Raw genomic sequence first — 17,100 nt, 5'->3', positions numbered from 1 at the left:
TACAGCGACCCACCACAACACCCAGCTATTTTTGGTTGCAGTTGTTTAGCTGTTGTTCAACTGACCCGGGCTGGGTTTGAACCCATCGCGTTAGGTGTATGTAGCTGGCGCTGTAACCACTGCCACGGCACTGAACCCATTCATCTATATATTGCCTGTGGGAGCTTTTATGTTGCTATGACGGAGGAGTTGCTATGAGGAGTTGCAGTGAAGACCAGGTGAACCACAAAGCCTAAAGTAAAGACAGTCATTGCATGGTTTTCTACATGCACGAATTTCCATTATCTCCGTTTCATTAAGTAACTGTAGACTCCCAACAGCAGGGTTCAAATTTCAGTTACTAGGGTGTCTTAATGGTGGCACTTGGGTAAACTACAAGTTTCAGCTACTGGGTCTTCAGCCTGCCGATCACAACGTGAATTACACATACATCTGGGGATAGTATTCTCATAGTGCTTAGGCACTGTACATCTGTCACTTGAACTGTCAGTTCATAAAATTGGAGAATAGAGAGAACTGGCCAAAAAAAGACAAAAGTGCAGCAAAGAGGAAAAGCGGTACCCCCTGTAAGTGCAACTCTTGTTCTCATATGAGGCTTGTGAGAGCTAACTACCTGTGGGGGTACAGGCCCTCTCTCCGGCAATTGGGGAGACTCTGGATGTGCAGCCAGAAGAGCTCAGCACAGGCCTGTTTAGCTGCAGAAATGAGGAAGGCACTTGCGACTTTCTGGATGATGGCTCAGAGGAAGCAATGCTGGCCAGAGCCTGGTCAGCGAGCAGCTCTCAGAGCAATTTCATGACACTGAAAGAGCAAAGGATGAAACATCAGAGGCTGATTCAAATCTTGAAAAGTGCTTGGCAATTGCTAGAGAAGGCATAGAAATAAGGCTTGCTCTGCAACCAAATTTAATATGAGAAGAAGACCATAGCACTGTTCAAACTACTCTTGGTCATTTTTTTGCGAAGAAATTAAACACTTTTGCCAGGCATGGCGGCTTACACCTGTAATTACAGGCAGGAGGATCACTTAAGATCGGGAATTTGAGACCAGGCTGGGTAACATAGTGACACTCTCCCATCTCCAAAAAGTAATGGAGAAATCAAACTAGCTAGATTTGGTAGCATACTCCTGTAGACCTAGCTACTTAGGAGGCTGAGGCAGGATGATCACTTGAGCCCTGGAGTTCAAGGATATAGTCAGCTATGATCATGCCACTGCCACTGCACTCCAGCTTTGCCAACAGAGTGAGACCCTGTGTCTTAAAAAGTCATTCTAGGGCAGTGCCTATGGCTCAAAGGAGTAGGGCACTGGCCCCATATGCCAGAGGTGGCGTGTTCAAACCCAGCCCTGGCCAAAATTGCAAAAAAAAAAAAAAAAAGTCATTCTACTGGGTGGCACCTGTGCCTCAGTGGGTAGGGCGCCGGCCCCAGCCAAACTGCAACAAAAAATAGCCAGGCATTGTGGCAGGTGCCGGTAGTCCCAGCTACTTGGGAGGCTGAGGCAAGAGAATCACCTAGGCCAGGATTTGGAGGTTGCTGTGAGCTGTGATGCCATGGCACTCTACCGAGGACGAAAAAGTGAGACTCTGTCTCTTAAAAACAGTCACTCTGCTGTTTTTTCTTTACTCTGTGCTTTTATAACTGACTTTTAATTTTCATTTATAGCAGCTCTGTCACCCTAAGTTGACCACCATGGTGTCCTAGCTCACAGCAACCTCAAGCTCTTGGTTGGGCTCAAGTAATCCTCTTGCCTCAGCTTCCTGAGTAGCTGGAACTACAGGTGCCTGCCACAATGCCCACCTAGTTTTTCTATTTTTTTAGTAGAGACGAGGTCTCACTCAGGCTGGTCTTGAATTCCTGAGCTCAAGCAATCTACCTGGCTCAGCCTCCTAGAATGAGTTTTTAATCTTTTGACAAAATGTTTTAAAGGCCATGGAGCAGTCATCATTTTTCTTGTTGATTATGAAAATGCTTCACATCATCCTATGCTGTCACATGAGGCAACTACTGCTTATGTTTACTGTTTGGCCCCTTACAGAAAAAGTTTGCTGGCTCTTGAGAAAACAAATGGGGCAGGGTGGGAAGAGGAGGGACATTTCACGAGTGGCTTTGGGCTCGTGAGATGAACCAGAGCTTTCTTGTCATGAATATATGGGGGCAAGAAGACCATGTGCTTCAGTTCATAGCGTCCATGGAAAGAAAAAGTGCCACAGACTAACCCTAGGAGAGTTATTTGTGCTTTTGTTATCCCCCTTGGTAGAGAGCTATAGTGTCACAGCTCACAGCAATCTCAAACTACTGGGCTCAAGTGATTCTTCTGCCTCAGCCTCCCAAGTAGCTGGGACTACAGGTGCCTGCCACAACACCCAGCTATTTTTTTGTTGTAGTTGTCATTGTTGGTTAGCAGGCCCGGGCCAGGTTCAAACCCACCAGCCCCGGTGTATGTGGCTAGCTCCCTAACCACTAACTATGGGTGCTGAGCCAATTTATGCTTGTTTTAAAAGTAAGCTTACTCTGAATGGACATAAAAACATTAATAAAAGAAAACAAGTTCAGGCCAGGCACGGTGGCTCACGCCTGTAATCCTAGCACTCTGGAGGCCAACGCAGGTAGACTGCCTGAGCTCACAGGCTCGAGACCAAACTGAGCAAGAGCGAGACCCCATCTCTAAAAATAGCCAGGTGTCGTGGCAGACACCTGTAGTGATCCCAGCTACTTGGGAGGTTGAGGCAAGAGAATCACTTGAGCCCAAGAGTTGGAGGTTGCTGTGAGCTATGATGGCATAGTACTCTATTGAGGGTGACAAAGTGAGTCTCAAAGAAAAGAAAAAACACCAAGTTCAAGGTGGTAGTTAATTTAGGGGTGAGAAAGCAGGTTGGGATTTTATTTGTGATAAATAAAAAGGGTTTCAGCTCTCTCCATCATATTTTTGTCCTTGAAAATGTTAGAATTCCATAAAGCTAAGAAGTAGATGTATCATCATTATAGTATTTTCAGTAGTTTTTAACATATTTGAAATATTCTATAAAAGTGAACTTTGTAGGAGACCAAAGCTGGTGGATTGCCTGAGCTCATGAGTTCCAGACCCGACTGAGCAAGGGCAAGATCCCATCTCTACTAAAAAATAGAAAAAAATTATCTGGATGTCGTGGCAGTTGACTGTAGTCCCAACTACTCAGGAGGCTGAGGCAAAAGGATTGCTTGATCCCCGCTACTTGGGAGGCTGAGGCAAGATAAACACTTGAGGTGGCTGTGAGCTGTGATGGTACAGCACTCTACCAAGAGCGACATAGTGAGACCCTGTCTCAGAAAAAAATAAAAAAAGAGGATCGCTTGAGTCTAAGGCAGGCACCCTCAAACTTTTTAAACAGGAGGCCAATTCACTGTCCCTCAGACCGTTGGAGGGCCAGACTATAGTTTAAGAAAAAAAAACTATGAACAGATTCCTATGCACACTCCACATACCTTATTTTGAAGTAAAAAACAAAATGGAACAAATACAATTCACACTGCTTCATGTGGCCCGCAGGCCGCAGTTTGAGGACGCCTGGTCTAAGGATTTGAAGTTGCTGTAAGCTATGACACCACAGCCCTCTACCCAGCATGACAGAGTAAGACTGTCTTAATTAATTAATTAATTAATTAATGGACTGGCGCAGTGGCTCACACCTGTAATCCTAGCTCTCGGGGAGGCCAAAGTGGGTGGATTGCCCGAGCTCGTGAGTTCGACACCAGCCTGAACAAAAAGTGAGACCTCTTTACTAAAAATAGAAAAAACTGAAGCAAGAAGATCACTTGAGCCCAAGAGTTGGAGGTTGCTGTGAACTATGATGATGCCATGGCACTCTACCCAGGGCTTGAGACTCTTTCTCAAAAAAACAAACAAACAAAAAATTAAGTGAATTTTGCAGAGTAGGCATAGCTACAATTTTTCATTTTTGAAAAGTGATGGGCATGATGGCTCACATTTGAAATCCTGGGAGGCCAAGGCAGGAGGATCACTCTTAAGACCAGTCCCAGCAAGAGCAAGACTCCGTCTCTACTAAAGAAAAATTAGCTGGGTGTGGTGGCACTCAGCTGTAGTTCCAGCTTTGTGGGAGGCTCAGGCAGGAGGATTGCTTGGGCCCAAGAGTTTGAGGCTGTGGCTCAGGCAATAGTGAAACTGTGCCGGGAGTGGGTGGGGGGAATGATCGGGTGTTATCTTAAATCGGAAAAATTAAATTAGATTTCTAGTACCTGGGAGCCAAACATTCTATAATATACTTGTCAAAAGGTGACTCCACAGAATGAGTTGTCTGAGCCATTCTTTGGTTGTCTTTGTTAAAGCTGCAGTAACTTCAGAACCAGAGAAACCTGTTTTGCAATTTTGCAATAGCTAATGTTCAAGACTGCTTGCCAGGATTTTGTGAGTCAAGTTCATATTTCAGATAATGTATAACTTTAACTATTTCTGATACTTTTCCAAAAGAATATTACTCTTTCCTGAAGTTAGGAATTCCATTTTTACTCAAGTATTCTGAAGCTTATAAGGACATTGAAGTTTGATACCCTTCAGCATTTTTTTTTCCTGTTTTTCTCTCTGCATTTTGAAAACATACGGGATGTACCTAATTTTGTCCTAGCATTTGTGAGCATACAAATAAGACTTGAGAGATGTTTTTTATAATTGCTTTTCAATACTGTTCTAAGACCAATACATCATTTTGTCATTTCTTAATAATAACAGAATTGCTCATTAAGGAATGACTTTGTGAAAAACATGTCTGAACAGATCCCCTTCAGCCTTGGCCATATCCTGTCTGTGACCCTGTCATTGAGTGTGACTGAGAACAGAGGCCTGGTCTTGGTGAGCCCTTAGATTGTGATAAAGGCCCTGTGGAATGTTTTGGCTTTTTAGCAGCATCATTTTTGTTTTCCTCACTGCCTATGGTTATAGTGGCTTTTTCTCTCTATCAGTCTGAGGGGTCATATTAGTGCCAGACCTCTCTGATCAGACCACTATGAACTCAGATTTCAGCCCTACTGCTTGCCTGGATTCAAACATCCCAAGCTTTGGTGTCCTTGTTTGTAAAGTGGGGATATTACTCTGTGATAGTTTGACAGTTTTTTTTTTTGTTTGTTTGTTTGTTTTTGTAGAGACAGAGTCTCACTTTATGGCCCTCGGTAGAGTGCCGTGGCCTCACACAGCTCACAGCAACCTCCAACTCCTGGGCTTAAGCGATTCTCCTGCCTCAGCCTCCCGAGTAGCTGAAACTACAGGCACCCGCCACAACACCCGGCTATTTTTTTTTTTTTTTTTTTTTTTTTTTGGTTGCAGTCTGGCCGGGGCTGGGTTTGAACCCGCCACCCTCGGTATATGGGGCCGGCGCCCTACCGACTGAGCCACAGGCGCCACCCGATTGACAGTTTTATTTCAACCGTTAGAAGGAGTGCACATAATGTGCCTGGCTTAGTGGCCTGGCAAAGGTGATACATGAGAAGTAAGAAAACATGGGTGGCGCCTGTGGCTCAGTGGGTAGGGCACTGGCCCCATATACCGAGGATGGCAGGTTCAAGCCTGGCCCCAGCCAAACTGCAACAAAAAAAATAGCCAGGCATTGTGATGGGCACCTGTAGTCCCAGCTACCCGGAAGGCTGAGGCAAGAGAATCGTCTACGCCCAAGAGCTGGAGGTTGCTGTGAGCTGTGTCTCCATATCACTCTACGGAGGGTGACAAAGTAAGACTGTCTCTAAAAAAAAAAAAAGTCAGAAAACAGGTAGTGCTCTGCATTGTGGTTCATTGTGATTTTAATCTGAATCTGCCATAGTAGTTTAATTTAAAAAATTATTATTTTTTTTTTATTAGCGTCAGTGTCCTCTGTCACCCAGGCTGGAATGCAGTGGTATAGTCATAACTCATTGCAGCCTTGCACTCTTGGGTTCAAGTGATCTTCCTCTCTTAGCCTCCTGGTAGCTGGGACTACAGGGGTCTGCAACAGTGCTGGGATTTCTTTGTTGTTGTTTGCTTGTTTTGGCATAGACGGGATTTTGCTGTTGCTCAAACTCCTGAGATCTCCTGCCTCAGTCTCCCAAGTGCTGGGATTAATAAGCACCAAAGTATTTTTGTTTTTTTATAAAAGCTTTTTGGAGAACAATGGAAGAGAAAACACGTTAGTGTTATTTGCACTGGAAGTGATTATAGACCTGTGTTTCTTGAAAGCACACTGCCTCCTTTAAAACAACAGGCAAACTAAAATGAAATCATTTGTCATGACCTCATCCTCTCAAGCCTGGAGATTAAAAGTCTGTATCATAGATTCTTAAAAACAATTCTGTTAGTAAAGCATGTGATAAAATGGGACTCCTCCTTTCAACAAGAGGCTGCTGAAAGGAGTCTCTCTTAACACACAATAAGGACATGGTTAAATTTAGTCTTAATTGGACCTACCTCAGCCAATTAATCTGCTACTTAGAAATCTTTTATGATAATGAAATTTCAGGAAAAGAGATTAGTTTTTTCTTTTCTTTTATTATGAAAATTTTCAAATGTACACAAAATAGTAAAAAGTTGTATAAAATCCCCATGTACTATCACCCAGCTTTAACAGTTATCAGTAGTAGTCTGTCTTTCCAGATATACTGTGTTTTTAGTCTAAGTTTTCTCTTAATAAAGAGACTTTTCTAAATTCCACTGGGATAGCAGTGAGGGTCCTCCCTTTCCTTCCTATCTCCCCTGAAAATACGGCCACCTTCTAAAACTTAAACTGTCAAATCAATGTGTAACAATCCAGAGCAGATGTGAGCAGCTATCTAGACCCAGAATAGCTTCTCAGGCCTGTAAGACTTGTGAAGGTACCAGCAATCTACAGAAAGAGCTTTGCAGTCTAGAATAGGCACTGGTCAGCAGCAGTGGCCAGGAAAGGAAGTGTCTCAGAGGCAGATTTTTTTTTTTTTTTTTTTTTTTGTAGAGACAGAGTCTCACTTTATCACCCTTGGTAGAGTGCCGTGGCGTCACACAGCTCACAGCAACCTCCAACTCCTAGGCTTAGGCGATTCTCTTGCCTCAGCCTCCCAAGTAGCTGGGATTACAGGCGCCCGCCACAACGCCCGGCTATTTTTTTTTTTTGTTGCAGTTTGGCCGGGGCCGGGTCCGAACCCACCACCCTCGGCATGTGGGGCCGGCGCCCTACCCGCTGAGCCACAGGCGCCGCCCTCAGAGGCAGATTTTGACTGCTCTTGAAGTTTTGTCCTGAGCTGTCTGATCTGCCTGATAATGTAGATGCCGATAGAATGTTCCTAGGGCTCATATAGTCAACTTGGCCTTATTCTGACTCTGAGGAGCTTATGTTTCAGCTTGCTTTCCCCAGGTGGTATGCTAGTTAATGTGAATACCCAATCTGCTCAACAGTTGATTTTCTTGTTGTAAATTGGTCATCTGGCACTCTGGTTTCATGTATCGTCTCCTGTGCTTTGTGGCTAGATGGGCGTGCCTGTGTCTCAGCAGCAGCAGGGCACTGATGAGAGTCCGTGTGTCAGCAGTGTTGAATTCACCTAGCTGACTCCCCTAGACAGGCACTTTTCCTCTCCGTGCTTTCACACTGTCAGGCTTCTGTGCCTGACCCACAGCAGGTATCAGGCAGCCTTGCTTTTGAAAAGCCACCAAATTCCTGGGGTGGCACCTGTGGCTCAGTCGGTAAGGCGCCGGCCCCATATACCGAGGGTGACGGGTTCAAACCCAGCCCCGGCCAAACTGCAACCAAAAAATAGCCGTGCGTTGTGGCAGGCGCCTGTAGTCCCAGCTACTTGGGAGGCTGAGGCAAGAGAATCGCTTAAGCCCAGGAGTTGGAGGTTGCTGTGAGCTGTGTGAGGCCACGGCACTCTACCGAGGGCCATAAAGTGAAACTCTGCCTCTACAAAAAAAAAGAAAAGAAAAGAAAAGCCACCAAATTCCTGCCATTATGCTGTCTGTGGTCACCATGTTTCGTTCTCTGCCTGGTAGTGCCTGGTGCTTCTGATGCTTGGAAGCCTTGAAGCCTTTAATTCTGTCAGACCAGCCTGAGCAAGAGCAAGACCCCATCTCTACTGAAAATAGAAAAACTAGCTGGGCATGGTGTCAGGTGCCCGTAGTGCCACCTACTCTGCAGACGGAGGCAGGAGGATCACTTGAGCCCAGGAGTTTGAGATTGCTGTGAGCTATGACACCAGGGCACTCTACCTAGGGTGACAGAAAAGGGAAAAAAGGGCTGTATCCTGAAATTTCTCAGGAAGCAAGGACACAGAGCAGTCAGGGTGACCACTGGGGCTCTCAGCATGGCAGGGTATCTGATAGGCTTTTGATGTCTCTGTAGCAGTTGCTGTTTTTCAGATTTGGATCCTAACTGGATCCTGTTTGGGTCCTGTAAGTATTATCTTGGTGGTAACAGTGCATCTTGTAGCACTGACAGCCCTGTGGGTTTGGCAGAGTCATACCCCAGAGTACTCTTCTGTGTTTTCCTTGGACCTTGATTGTGTATGTTTTGTGACCTTTGGCATGTTGTCAAAAGTACCTGCTCCAGGTACACATCCAGCTGGTTCTGGTTGCTATGTTATGAACAAATAGTGCCTACTATTTATAAAAAAGGTTTATATACCACAAAATCACTCATTTTAAGTATGTGAGCCAAGGATTTGGGGTACATTTTACAGAGCTGTGCAGCTCCCACCACAATTTTAGAACTTTTTTTTTTTTTTGCAGTTTTTGGCTGGGGCCGGGTTTGAACCCACCACCTCCGGCATATGGGGCTGCTGCCCCACTCCTTTGAGCCACAAGCGCTGCCCCAATTTTAGAACATTTTTATCCACTAAAGATCTTTGTACCCATTTGCAGTCACCCCCAACTTCCACTGCCGATACCAGGCAACTTCTGATCTACTTCTTGTCTCTATTAATTTGCCTTCTATGGACACGTTGTATGATTTCATTTGTCTGAAATGTCCAGATAAGGTGCTTTTTAACTGGTGATTTAGCTGTTGCTTGCTTTCAACTGATAGAGGATTTCCTGCAACAGAATATGCTTTTTCTGGGTAGTGCCTGTGGCTCAAGGAGTAGGGCACTGGCCCCATGTACCGGAGGTGGCGGGTTCAAACCTGGCCCTCATCAAAAACTGCAAAAAAAAAAAAAAAAAAGAATGTGCTTTTTCTGCTGTGCTAGTTACCTGTGACTTGTAGGCATGTGGGAGAGTTCTGTGTGTATGTGTGTGTGTGTATTTTGCACAGTGGCAACCTTTTTTGTCCATAGTTGGTGTTTTATGGAACATCTGGTTTCATGTCCGTCACTGTGACATGTTTGTGTGACATCACAGAAGCACAAATCTTGTGCTCTATGCTTTTGAACATTATCCCCAGTTGGTGAAGTAAATCCAACAAACACGGGAACAGCTAGAGAGGGGAGTAAATGGCAACATCCAGGCAGGCATGGCCCTGGGATGATTTCACTAGGGACACATTTACCAAGCACCCCATTCCAGGCCGTGCACAGATTACAGCAGGCAGAGAGGGATGGGGGTGGGGGTGACACAGTAGTACAGGAGCAGACCGGAAATCACATGGGTTATTCCCTTTCAAGTTGCTTTCAGTCCGAGGTCTTTAGGAGAAAGGCTCCTTTAGGTGCTGGTAATAATTCTAGCGTTTATCTTTCCTTTTGTAAAAAGAGCACAGACCTCTAGTTTTTTGCAAGCAAATGTATCCAGTTGAAATTTTACGACATTATTTTGTTTCTTTTGTACTAGAGCAGGGGCAGATTCAGGGGTCCTTTGGAACCCAGGCCCATTTTTAACACTAGGTGGGAGCTATGATTAGGGCTGGAGCAAAGCATGACCTGGGTTGCTTGTGCAGCTGGGGGATGAGGTGGGGGAACTAGAGTTAGGAGGCTTCTTTCTGAGGCTTTTATGGCAGTTTGCATGTATGTGGTCTGCCTGACAGAGAGTAGACAGATGCTTGTGAGGGGTGCCAAAGGTACTGATAGGAGCCTCCTTCCCAAGCTCACTTCCCCAGTGCTGACCTTTCAATACTAAGCTCCTCTTGGCATGGTGGGCTGAGGTAGCATCCAGAGGGCTCCTGGAACCTGGCTGTTGTTGCTTTTAAATGTCATAAATTTGGCTCGGCGCCTGTAGCTCAGCGGCTAGGGCACCAGCCACATACACCAGAGCTAGTGGATTTGAATCCAGCCCTGGCCTGCCAAACAATGACAACTGCAACCAAAAAAATAGCCGGGCATTGTGGTGGGCGCCTGTAGTCCCAGCTACTTGGGAGGCTGAGGCAAGATAATCTCTTATGCCCAAGAGTTTGAGGTTGCTGTGAGCTGTGGTGCCGCAGCACTCTACCCAGGGTGACAACTTGAGACTGTCTCAAAAAAAAAAGTCAGGTGGCGCCTGTGGCTCAGTGAGTAGGGCTCCGGCCCCATATGCTGAGGGTGGCGGGTTCAAACCCAGCCCCAGCCAAACTGCAACAAAAAAATAGCCGGGTGTTCTGGTGGGCGCCTGTAGTCCCAGCTGCTTGGGAGGCTGAGGCAAGAGAATCGTGTAAGCCCAAGAGGTTGCTGAGCCGTGTGACATCATGGCACTCTACCCGAGGGCGGTACAGTGAGACTCTGTCTCTACAAAAAAAAAAAAAAGTCATAAATTTCTATACTGAATGTGCACGCCTTTGATAATAGGGGCAGGGATGGACTCAGCATGTGACAGAAATACAGTTTAGTAGGTGGTTGGTACCTTTGCGGTTAGGTGATGCATTTCTTTCCTGTACAAGGAAGGAGGCACCAAGTAGGCCTGTCAGCACAGGGCTTTGAAAACAGTTCACTGGGAGGCCCCTGTGGCTCAGTGGGTAGGGCGCCGGCACCATGTACGGAGGGTGGCAGGTTCGAACCCAGCCCCAGCCAAACTGCAACAACAACAACAACAACAAAAAATAGCCGGACGTTCTGGCGCACCTGTGGGGGAAAAAAACAAAAACAAAAAGCCAGTTCACCAAGGCACCTTGCTAGCTGTTTAGGGCTTGGTTCTCCTCTTAGGGATCTGGAATATTGTTGGCTACCTACAGGTCTGTGTTTGTCGTGTCCTTTGTTGCAGGATTGCTCTGGCAATCTAATTCTGCTTTGTGTTTCAGATTTCTGCCTGGTTTCCAAGGTGGTGGGGAGATGCCGGGCCTCCATCCCGAGGTGGTGGTACAATGTCACTGATGGGTCCTGCCAGCAGTTCGTGTACGGAGGCTGTGAAGGAAATGACAACAATTATCAGAGCAAAGAGGAATGCCTCAAGAAATGTGCTGGTGTCACAGGTAAGACAGTGGCAGTGAGGAAATTTTTTTTTTTTTTGAGTCAGAGTCTCACTATGTTGCCCTGGGTAGAGTGCTGTGGCGTCACAGCTCACAACAACCTCAAACTCTTGGGCTTAAGCTGTTTGCTTGCCTTGGCCTTCCAAGTAGCTGGGACTACAGGTGCCCGCCACAACACCTGGCTATTTTTTTTTTGCATTTGTCATTGTTTAGCAGGCCCGGGCCGGGTTTGAACCTGCTAGCCCTGGTCTATATGGCCAGTGCCCTAAACACTGAGCTATGGGTGCTGAGCCAGGAAATTTTACTGTTTAGGGAAAAATCTACTGGTTGGGATGTGGGTGCCTCCTGCTCTGCTCTAGTTATTTCCAGCAGAATCTAGGAGATGTTTTAAAAAGCAGAAGAAGCAGGTACGGTATGAAGGTCCCAGTGGCCACACAGTGGTTTCACAGTGGTACCCTCCTTCCTCATCCTCCTAGAAAAGAGGAACTAGGGCTGGGGGAGGAGAGGCAGCATGACCTGGCCCTACCCACTTCCCTTCTCCCACTTTTGAATGCGAGTTCTACATCAGACCAGGCAGAGAAGGAAGTGGCTATCCTTTCTTGAGCAGAGGTCTCTCAGTCTACTCAGACAAGGCTGGCTTCTGGCTCCCCAGGCATTTGGGTTACTTTTACTTCTGGGACAAATGACTTGAATAGTGGGTGGCGCCTGTGGCTTAAGGAGTAGGGCGCCGGTCCCATATGCCGGAGGTGGTAGGTTCAAACCCAGCCCTGGCCAAAAAAAAAAAAAAAAATGACTTGAATAGCTCACCCAGCCAAGTTACAGGTCAAGTTAAAACAAACATATGTCTTGGAATCCATATTTATTGGTCCTCACTTGCGAGGTTTCTGTAGAATCAAAGTAATATTGACTCTGACAGCTTCACAGTTCAAATAAAAACTTAACAGCCCCTAATAGCATCCCCTGGCTCTGAGCTGGGCTGTGAAGGAGTCCATGAGAGCTTATGGTAATGAGATGTTGCCCTCTGGGGCTGATCTTTCCTAAGTGTTCCACAGACCTGAGAGTTTGGCCATCTAGATCTTTTAAAGATTTTCAGTCACTCTCCCTAACATTAGCACATGACTCTATACATCTTTTCTTTTTTTTTTGTAGAGACAGAGTCTCACTTTATCGCCCTCGGTAGGGTGCCGTGGCCTCACGCAGCTCACAGCAACCTCCAACTCCTGGGCTTAAGTGATTCTCTTGCCTCAGCCTCCCGAGTAGCTGGGACTACAGGCGCCTGCCACAGCGCCCGGCTATTTTTTGGTTGCAGTTTGGCCGGGGCCGGGTTTGAACCCGCCACCCTCGGTATATGGGGCTGGCGCCTTACCGACTGAGCCACAGGCGCCACCCTCTATACATCTTTTCTTGATTACTTGGTGCTGACTACTGACTCTAAATGCTGGTTCCATGTGGGGATGATGTGCAAGGGGCCCCACTGGCTTCCATCTCTTGGCTTTAAGCTGTGCATTCAGAGGTTAGTCAAGCTTATGGAAGTTGTGTTATATGGAAGTTGTGTGTAAAGAGGCCTTGACTGTGACCTCAGGTTTAAAACATAGTGTGTGAGTACACTAGCTTGGCAGTGACTGAGCATCTCTGCGCCTGGTGCCCAACAGACACTCAGCAGGTGATTAGAGAGCCAGGTGACTGGGTATTATTTCTGGATCAGCAGGCAATCCTGCACCTTTCAGAGGTAAGGGCCAGGCGCAGTAGCTCACACCTGTAATCCCAGTACTTGAGAGGCCGAGGTTGGGTGGATTGCCTGAGCTGACAGGTTTGAGACCACCCTGAGCTGGAGCAAGACCTCATCTCTAAAAATAGCCAGGCATTGTGGTGGGCACCTGTAGTCCCAGCTACTTGGGAGGCTGAGGCAAGAAAAGCAAACCAGCTTCCCTTGTTTTGCCTCTCTGTATCCAGCAATCTTCCCACAATTTGCCTAAGAGGTTTGCCTATGTGTACTCTAAAGGCACAGGCACAAAGACATGTCTGGTCCCCTGGGTGGCTCTGGTTGTCATTATAAATTAATAGACTGATATTCTCATTCACCTTCCCACAGAGCTAGTCTGCCTGGAAGAGAACAGGCTGGCAAAGGACTTACAGGCACTCCTTGCCCTGGCAGGTCTTTACTTTTTACACAGTCACACAGGAGACACATGGCTGGATTCACAATTGGATGCCAACTAATGAGCTTTCTGGGCCCCTTAAGATGGGGACCAGACTCTAGACCACCTCTAGGGAGACCACTAACCTGCCTTCTCCTAGCAAAACACAACCACCCATATCTTCCCGTAGTGATAGCCCGTCTTTTTTTTTTTTTTTTTTTGGCTGGGGATGTGTTTGAACCCGCTACCTCTGGCATATGGGACCGGCACCCTACTCCTTGAGCCACAGGCACCGCCCCGATAGCCCATCTTTTAAAAAAAAATTTTTTTTTCTTTTTTTTTTTTTTTTGAGACAGTCTCTCACTGTGTCGCCCTGGGTAGAGTGTATGACATCAGTCAAGCTCTCACAGCAACTTCAAACTCCTGGGCTTAAGCAGTCCTCTTGCCTCAGCCTTCTGAGTAGATGGGACTTCAGGTGCCTGCCACAACACATAGCTAGCTTTTCTATTTTTGGTAGAAATGGGGTCTCATTCTTGCTCAGGCTGGTCTTGAATTCCTGAGCTCAGGTAATCCACCTGCATTGGCCTTCCAGAGTGCTAGGATTATAGGCATGAGCCACCATGGCTGGCCCAAAATTTATCATTTTTACCTTTTTATTTTTTTTGCAGTTTTTGGCCGAGGCTGGGTTTGAACCCGCCACCTCCGGCATATGGAGCCGGTGCCCTACTCCTTGAGCCACAGGCACCACCCCATTTTTACCATTTTTAAATGTATAGCTCAATGGGTTTTTCTTGTTTTTCTTTTTTTTTTTTTTTTTTTTTTTTTTTGAGACAGAGTCTCACTGTGTCACCCTTGGTAGAGTGCTGTTGCATCACAGCTCACAGCAACCTCAAACTCTTAGGCTTTTTTTTTTTTTCTTGCAGTTTTTGGCCAGTGCTGGATTTGAACCCACCACCTTTGGCATATGGGGCAGGGACCCTACTCCTTTGAGCCATGGGCACTGCCCTCTTGGGCTTAAGTGATTCTCTTGCCTCAGCCTCCCAAGTAGCCGGGACTACAGGCACCCACCACAATACCCTGCTATTTTTTTTGTTGCAGTTGTCATTGGCCAGATTCGAACCCACCAACCTCAGTATTTATGGCTGGTGCCATAACCACTGTGCTATGGGCGCCGAGCCAGCTCAGTGGTGTTGAGTATAATTTTACACTGTTGCATACCCTTTTAACTTTTTTTTTTTTTTGAGACAAGAGTCTCAAGCTATTGCCTGTGGTTAGAGTACTATAGCATCATAGCTCACAACAACCTCAAACTCCTGAGCTCAAGCAATCCTCTTGCCTCAGTTCTTCTAACTTTTTCTTTTTTTTTTTTCTGCAGTTTTGGGCTGGGTCTGTGTTTGAACTCACGACCTCTGGTATATGGGGCTAGTGTCCTACTCCTTTGAGCCACAGGCACTGCCTAGTTTTTCTATCTTTAGTAGAGATGGGGGTTTCAATTTTGCTCAGGCTAGTCTCGAACTCTTGAGCTCAAGCAATCCACCACCTTGGCCTCCCAGAGTACTAGGATTACAGGCGTGAGCCACTGTGCCCAGCCCCCTCTTAACTTTCTAATTCTTTAGATGAGTTGATACAGTTAAGCTGATTGTTTAGACCTGGAGGCCATTCTGTCTTTGCTCTGATTCTTGACAATTTAATCTTTTTTTTTTTTTGTAGAGAGAGTCTCAGTTTATTGCCTTCGGTAAAATGACGCAGCGTTTACAGCTCACAGCAACCTCCAACTCCTGGGCTAGGCGATTCTCTTGTCTCAGCCTCTCAAGTAGCTGGGACTACAGGCACCTGCCACAATGCCAAGCTATTTTTTTGTTGCAGTTTGGCTGGGGCTGGGTTTGAACCCGCCACCCTCAGTATATGGGACCTGTGCCCTACCCACTGAACAACAGGCGCCACCCTGACAATTTGATCTTAAAGTTTAATCCTCAGAGAGTAATCTTGGTTCCTCATTTCCAAATTGTGGTGGGCTCCTTGTGGTTTAGCATGCACATTGAAGGTCCCACATAAAAGAGAAATGGGAGTCGTCTTGAGAGGCACAAAGGACCTACTCAGACCCTTACAGCCACTCAGACGCAGCTCAGTTTCCCTACTGGGCAGTCTTGGAGGGCACTTTTCTCACTGTGATGTTTATTTGTCCCCTTACAGAGAATTCCATTGATCATTTGGCCAGCAGCAGGAATGGAGCAGATTCCTCTGTCCCAAGTGGTAGGTTCTTAAAAAGACCCAGGATGAAGTGAGGGCCATGCAGATGGGTAACTATGAAAGGATACTTGTAATTTGGGAATTGTAAAGGGCTCCCTCCTCCTGGGTCTGTTTACTCAGCAGTGGCCTGGGCTGCCAGCTGTCCTTATATGGGGAGACCACATGGTCCAGCTGACACAAAGGCCAGGGTATTCGGCAGTGCTCCTTGGTTGGCCCTACCCTCTTGGAGGACAGGCAGTCAAGGTGGCTACTGCTCAGGAGGCTCTAGGCCTCTGCCCACTGCGCTGTCCCTCTTCCCTGCCCCACCTCTGCCTGCTGTGTTGCTTTTGCACCTCACTCCTTTTGCTGTCTCCCACCCTGTGCAAAAAGCCCTCTGTCCTCTGCCACCCACCTCTCTCTCATTCTGCCGCAGAACTTGATCCCGAGCTTTGTGTTAGCTTGCTTTCTAGTGCTGACAGCAGCTGCCCCATTCCTCCTTTATGCTTTAAGGACTGCATCGGGAGCCTGGGGTGAGTGGTCCCGATGCACTGCCAGGGAGCAAACGTGCCCTCAGGGGCCAGCCCCACTTGCCCAACAGCCAGTCCCGGGGCAGTAGACTCAGCTAGGCAGGTAAGACCCTGTCTGGAGGGAGGGCCACCACCCCCATCCCCATTGAAGGACAGGACTCTCCCTGCAACCAGTGCTTTGGTTGCAGACTTGGGTCTGGACCTCCGACTCTGCCACTACTGCTGGTGTGAAAGTCGGGATTTTTTTTTTAGTTAAGTGGCTGTTAGGGGTCAGCTGGTCATAGAACACCAGAGAGGTAGGCTACAGTCACCTTCCAGTTTGCTAGGCCAGGAATCCTGTGACTGGGTTCACTGTTATTCCCTAGTCAGCCTCTGTGGGTCCTGGAGTGTCAGTGTGATAACTCTGGTTGGTTTTCATTCTCTTAAAGAAGAAAGATTTCCCAGGAGGTGCGGGGCCTCCTTGCTTTATTAGAAAGTATGAGCAAGACTGTCTTCCTTATCACACCAGAAAATGGCAAGGATTAGTTTCCATAGTAACCCCTGGGTGGGGGAGGCTCATTGTCCACTGCTCATTTAGTGTGTGCTTAGCACCCATAAGGACTGGGGGGTGAAAGAACAAAGCTGCCCAGAAGGAGTCTCCACACATTTGCTTAAAAGGTGCTGGTGTACCCATACCCCTCAGTGGGCCCTTTTTGAGTCAGCCCCAGCTAGGCCACATGTCCTGTGTCTGTCCCAGCCTCCCTGACACGGATGTTTGTGTTTCAGTTCCTAGAAGACAGGATTTTGATGACCTCTCCAGCGATATTTTCAACTATGAAGGTATAACTAAAAAAAATGTAATGTAGGGCAAGACAGGTCTTCTTACCGAGTTTAGGATTGAAGCACACTTGTGCATTTCCACTGGGGAAATTGTGGCGTG

General features: G+C 46.9%; 1 protein-coding gene across 1 annotated transcript in view; it reads left to right on the top strand.

The window, feature by feature from the left end:
• Positions 1-17,100, top strand: part of SPINT2 (serine peptidase inhibitor, Kunitz type 2) — a 32,061-nt gene that overhangs the window by 11,482 nt on the left and 3,479 nt on the right. Inside the window, exons 2-4 of the mRNA XM_053604675.1 lie at positions 11,120-11,290; positions 15,619-15,678; positions 16,947-17,000. Of these exons, the coding sequence (XP_053460650.1) occupies positions 11,120-11,290; positions 15,619-15,678; positions 16,947-17,000 (285 nt within the window). The remainder of the gene's footprint in view (positions 1-11,119; positions 11,291-15,618; positions 15,679-16,946; positions 17,001-17,100) is intronic.

This window comes from Nycticebus coucang, chromosome 10, assembly GCF_027406575.1.
Source record: "Nycticebus coucang isolate mNycCou1 chromosome 10, mNycCou1.pri, whole genome shotgun sequence".
Taxonomy (NCBI): Eukaryota; Metazoa; Chordata; class Mammalia; order Primates; family Lorisidae; genus Nycticebus; species Nycticebus coucang.
Note: the sequence above shows the minus strand (reverse complement) of the source record. Positions and strands in the feature narration are given on the sequence as shown.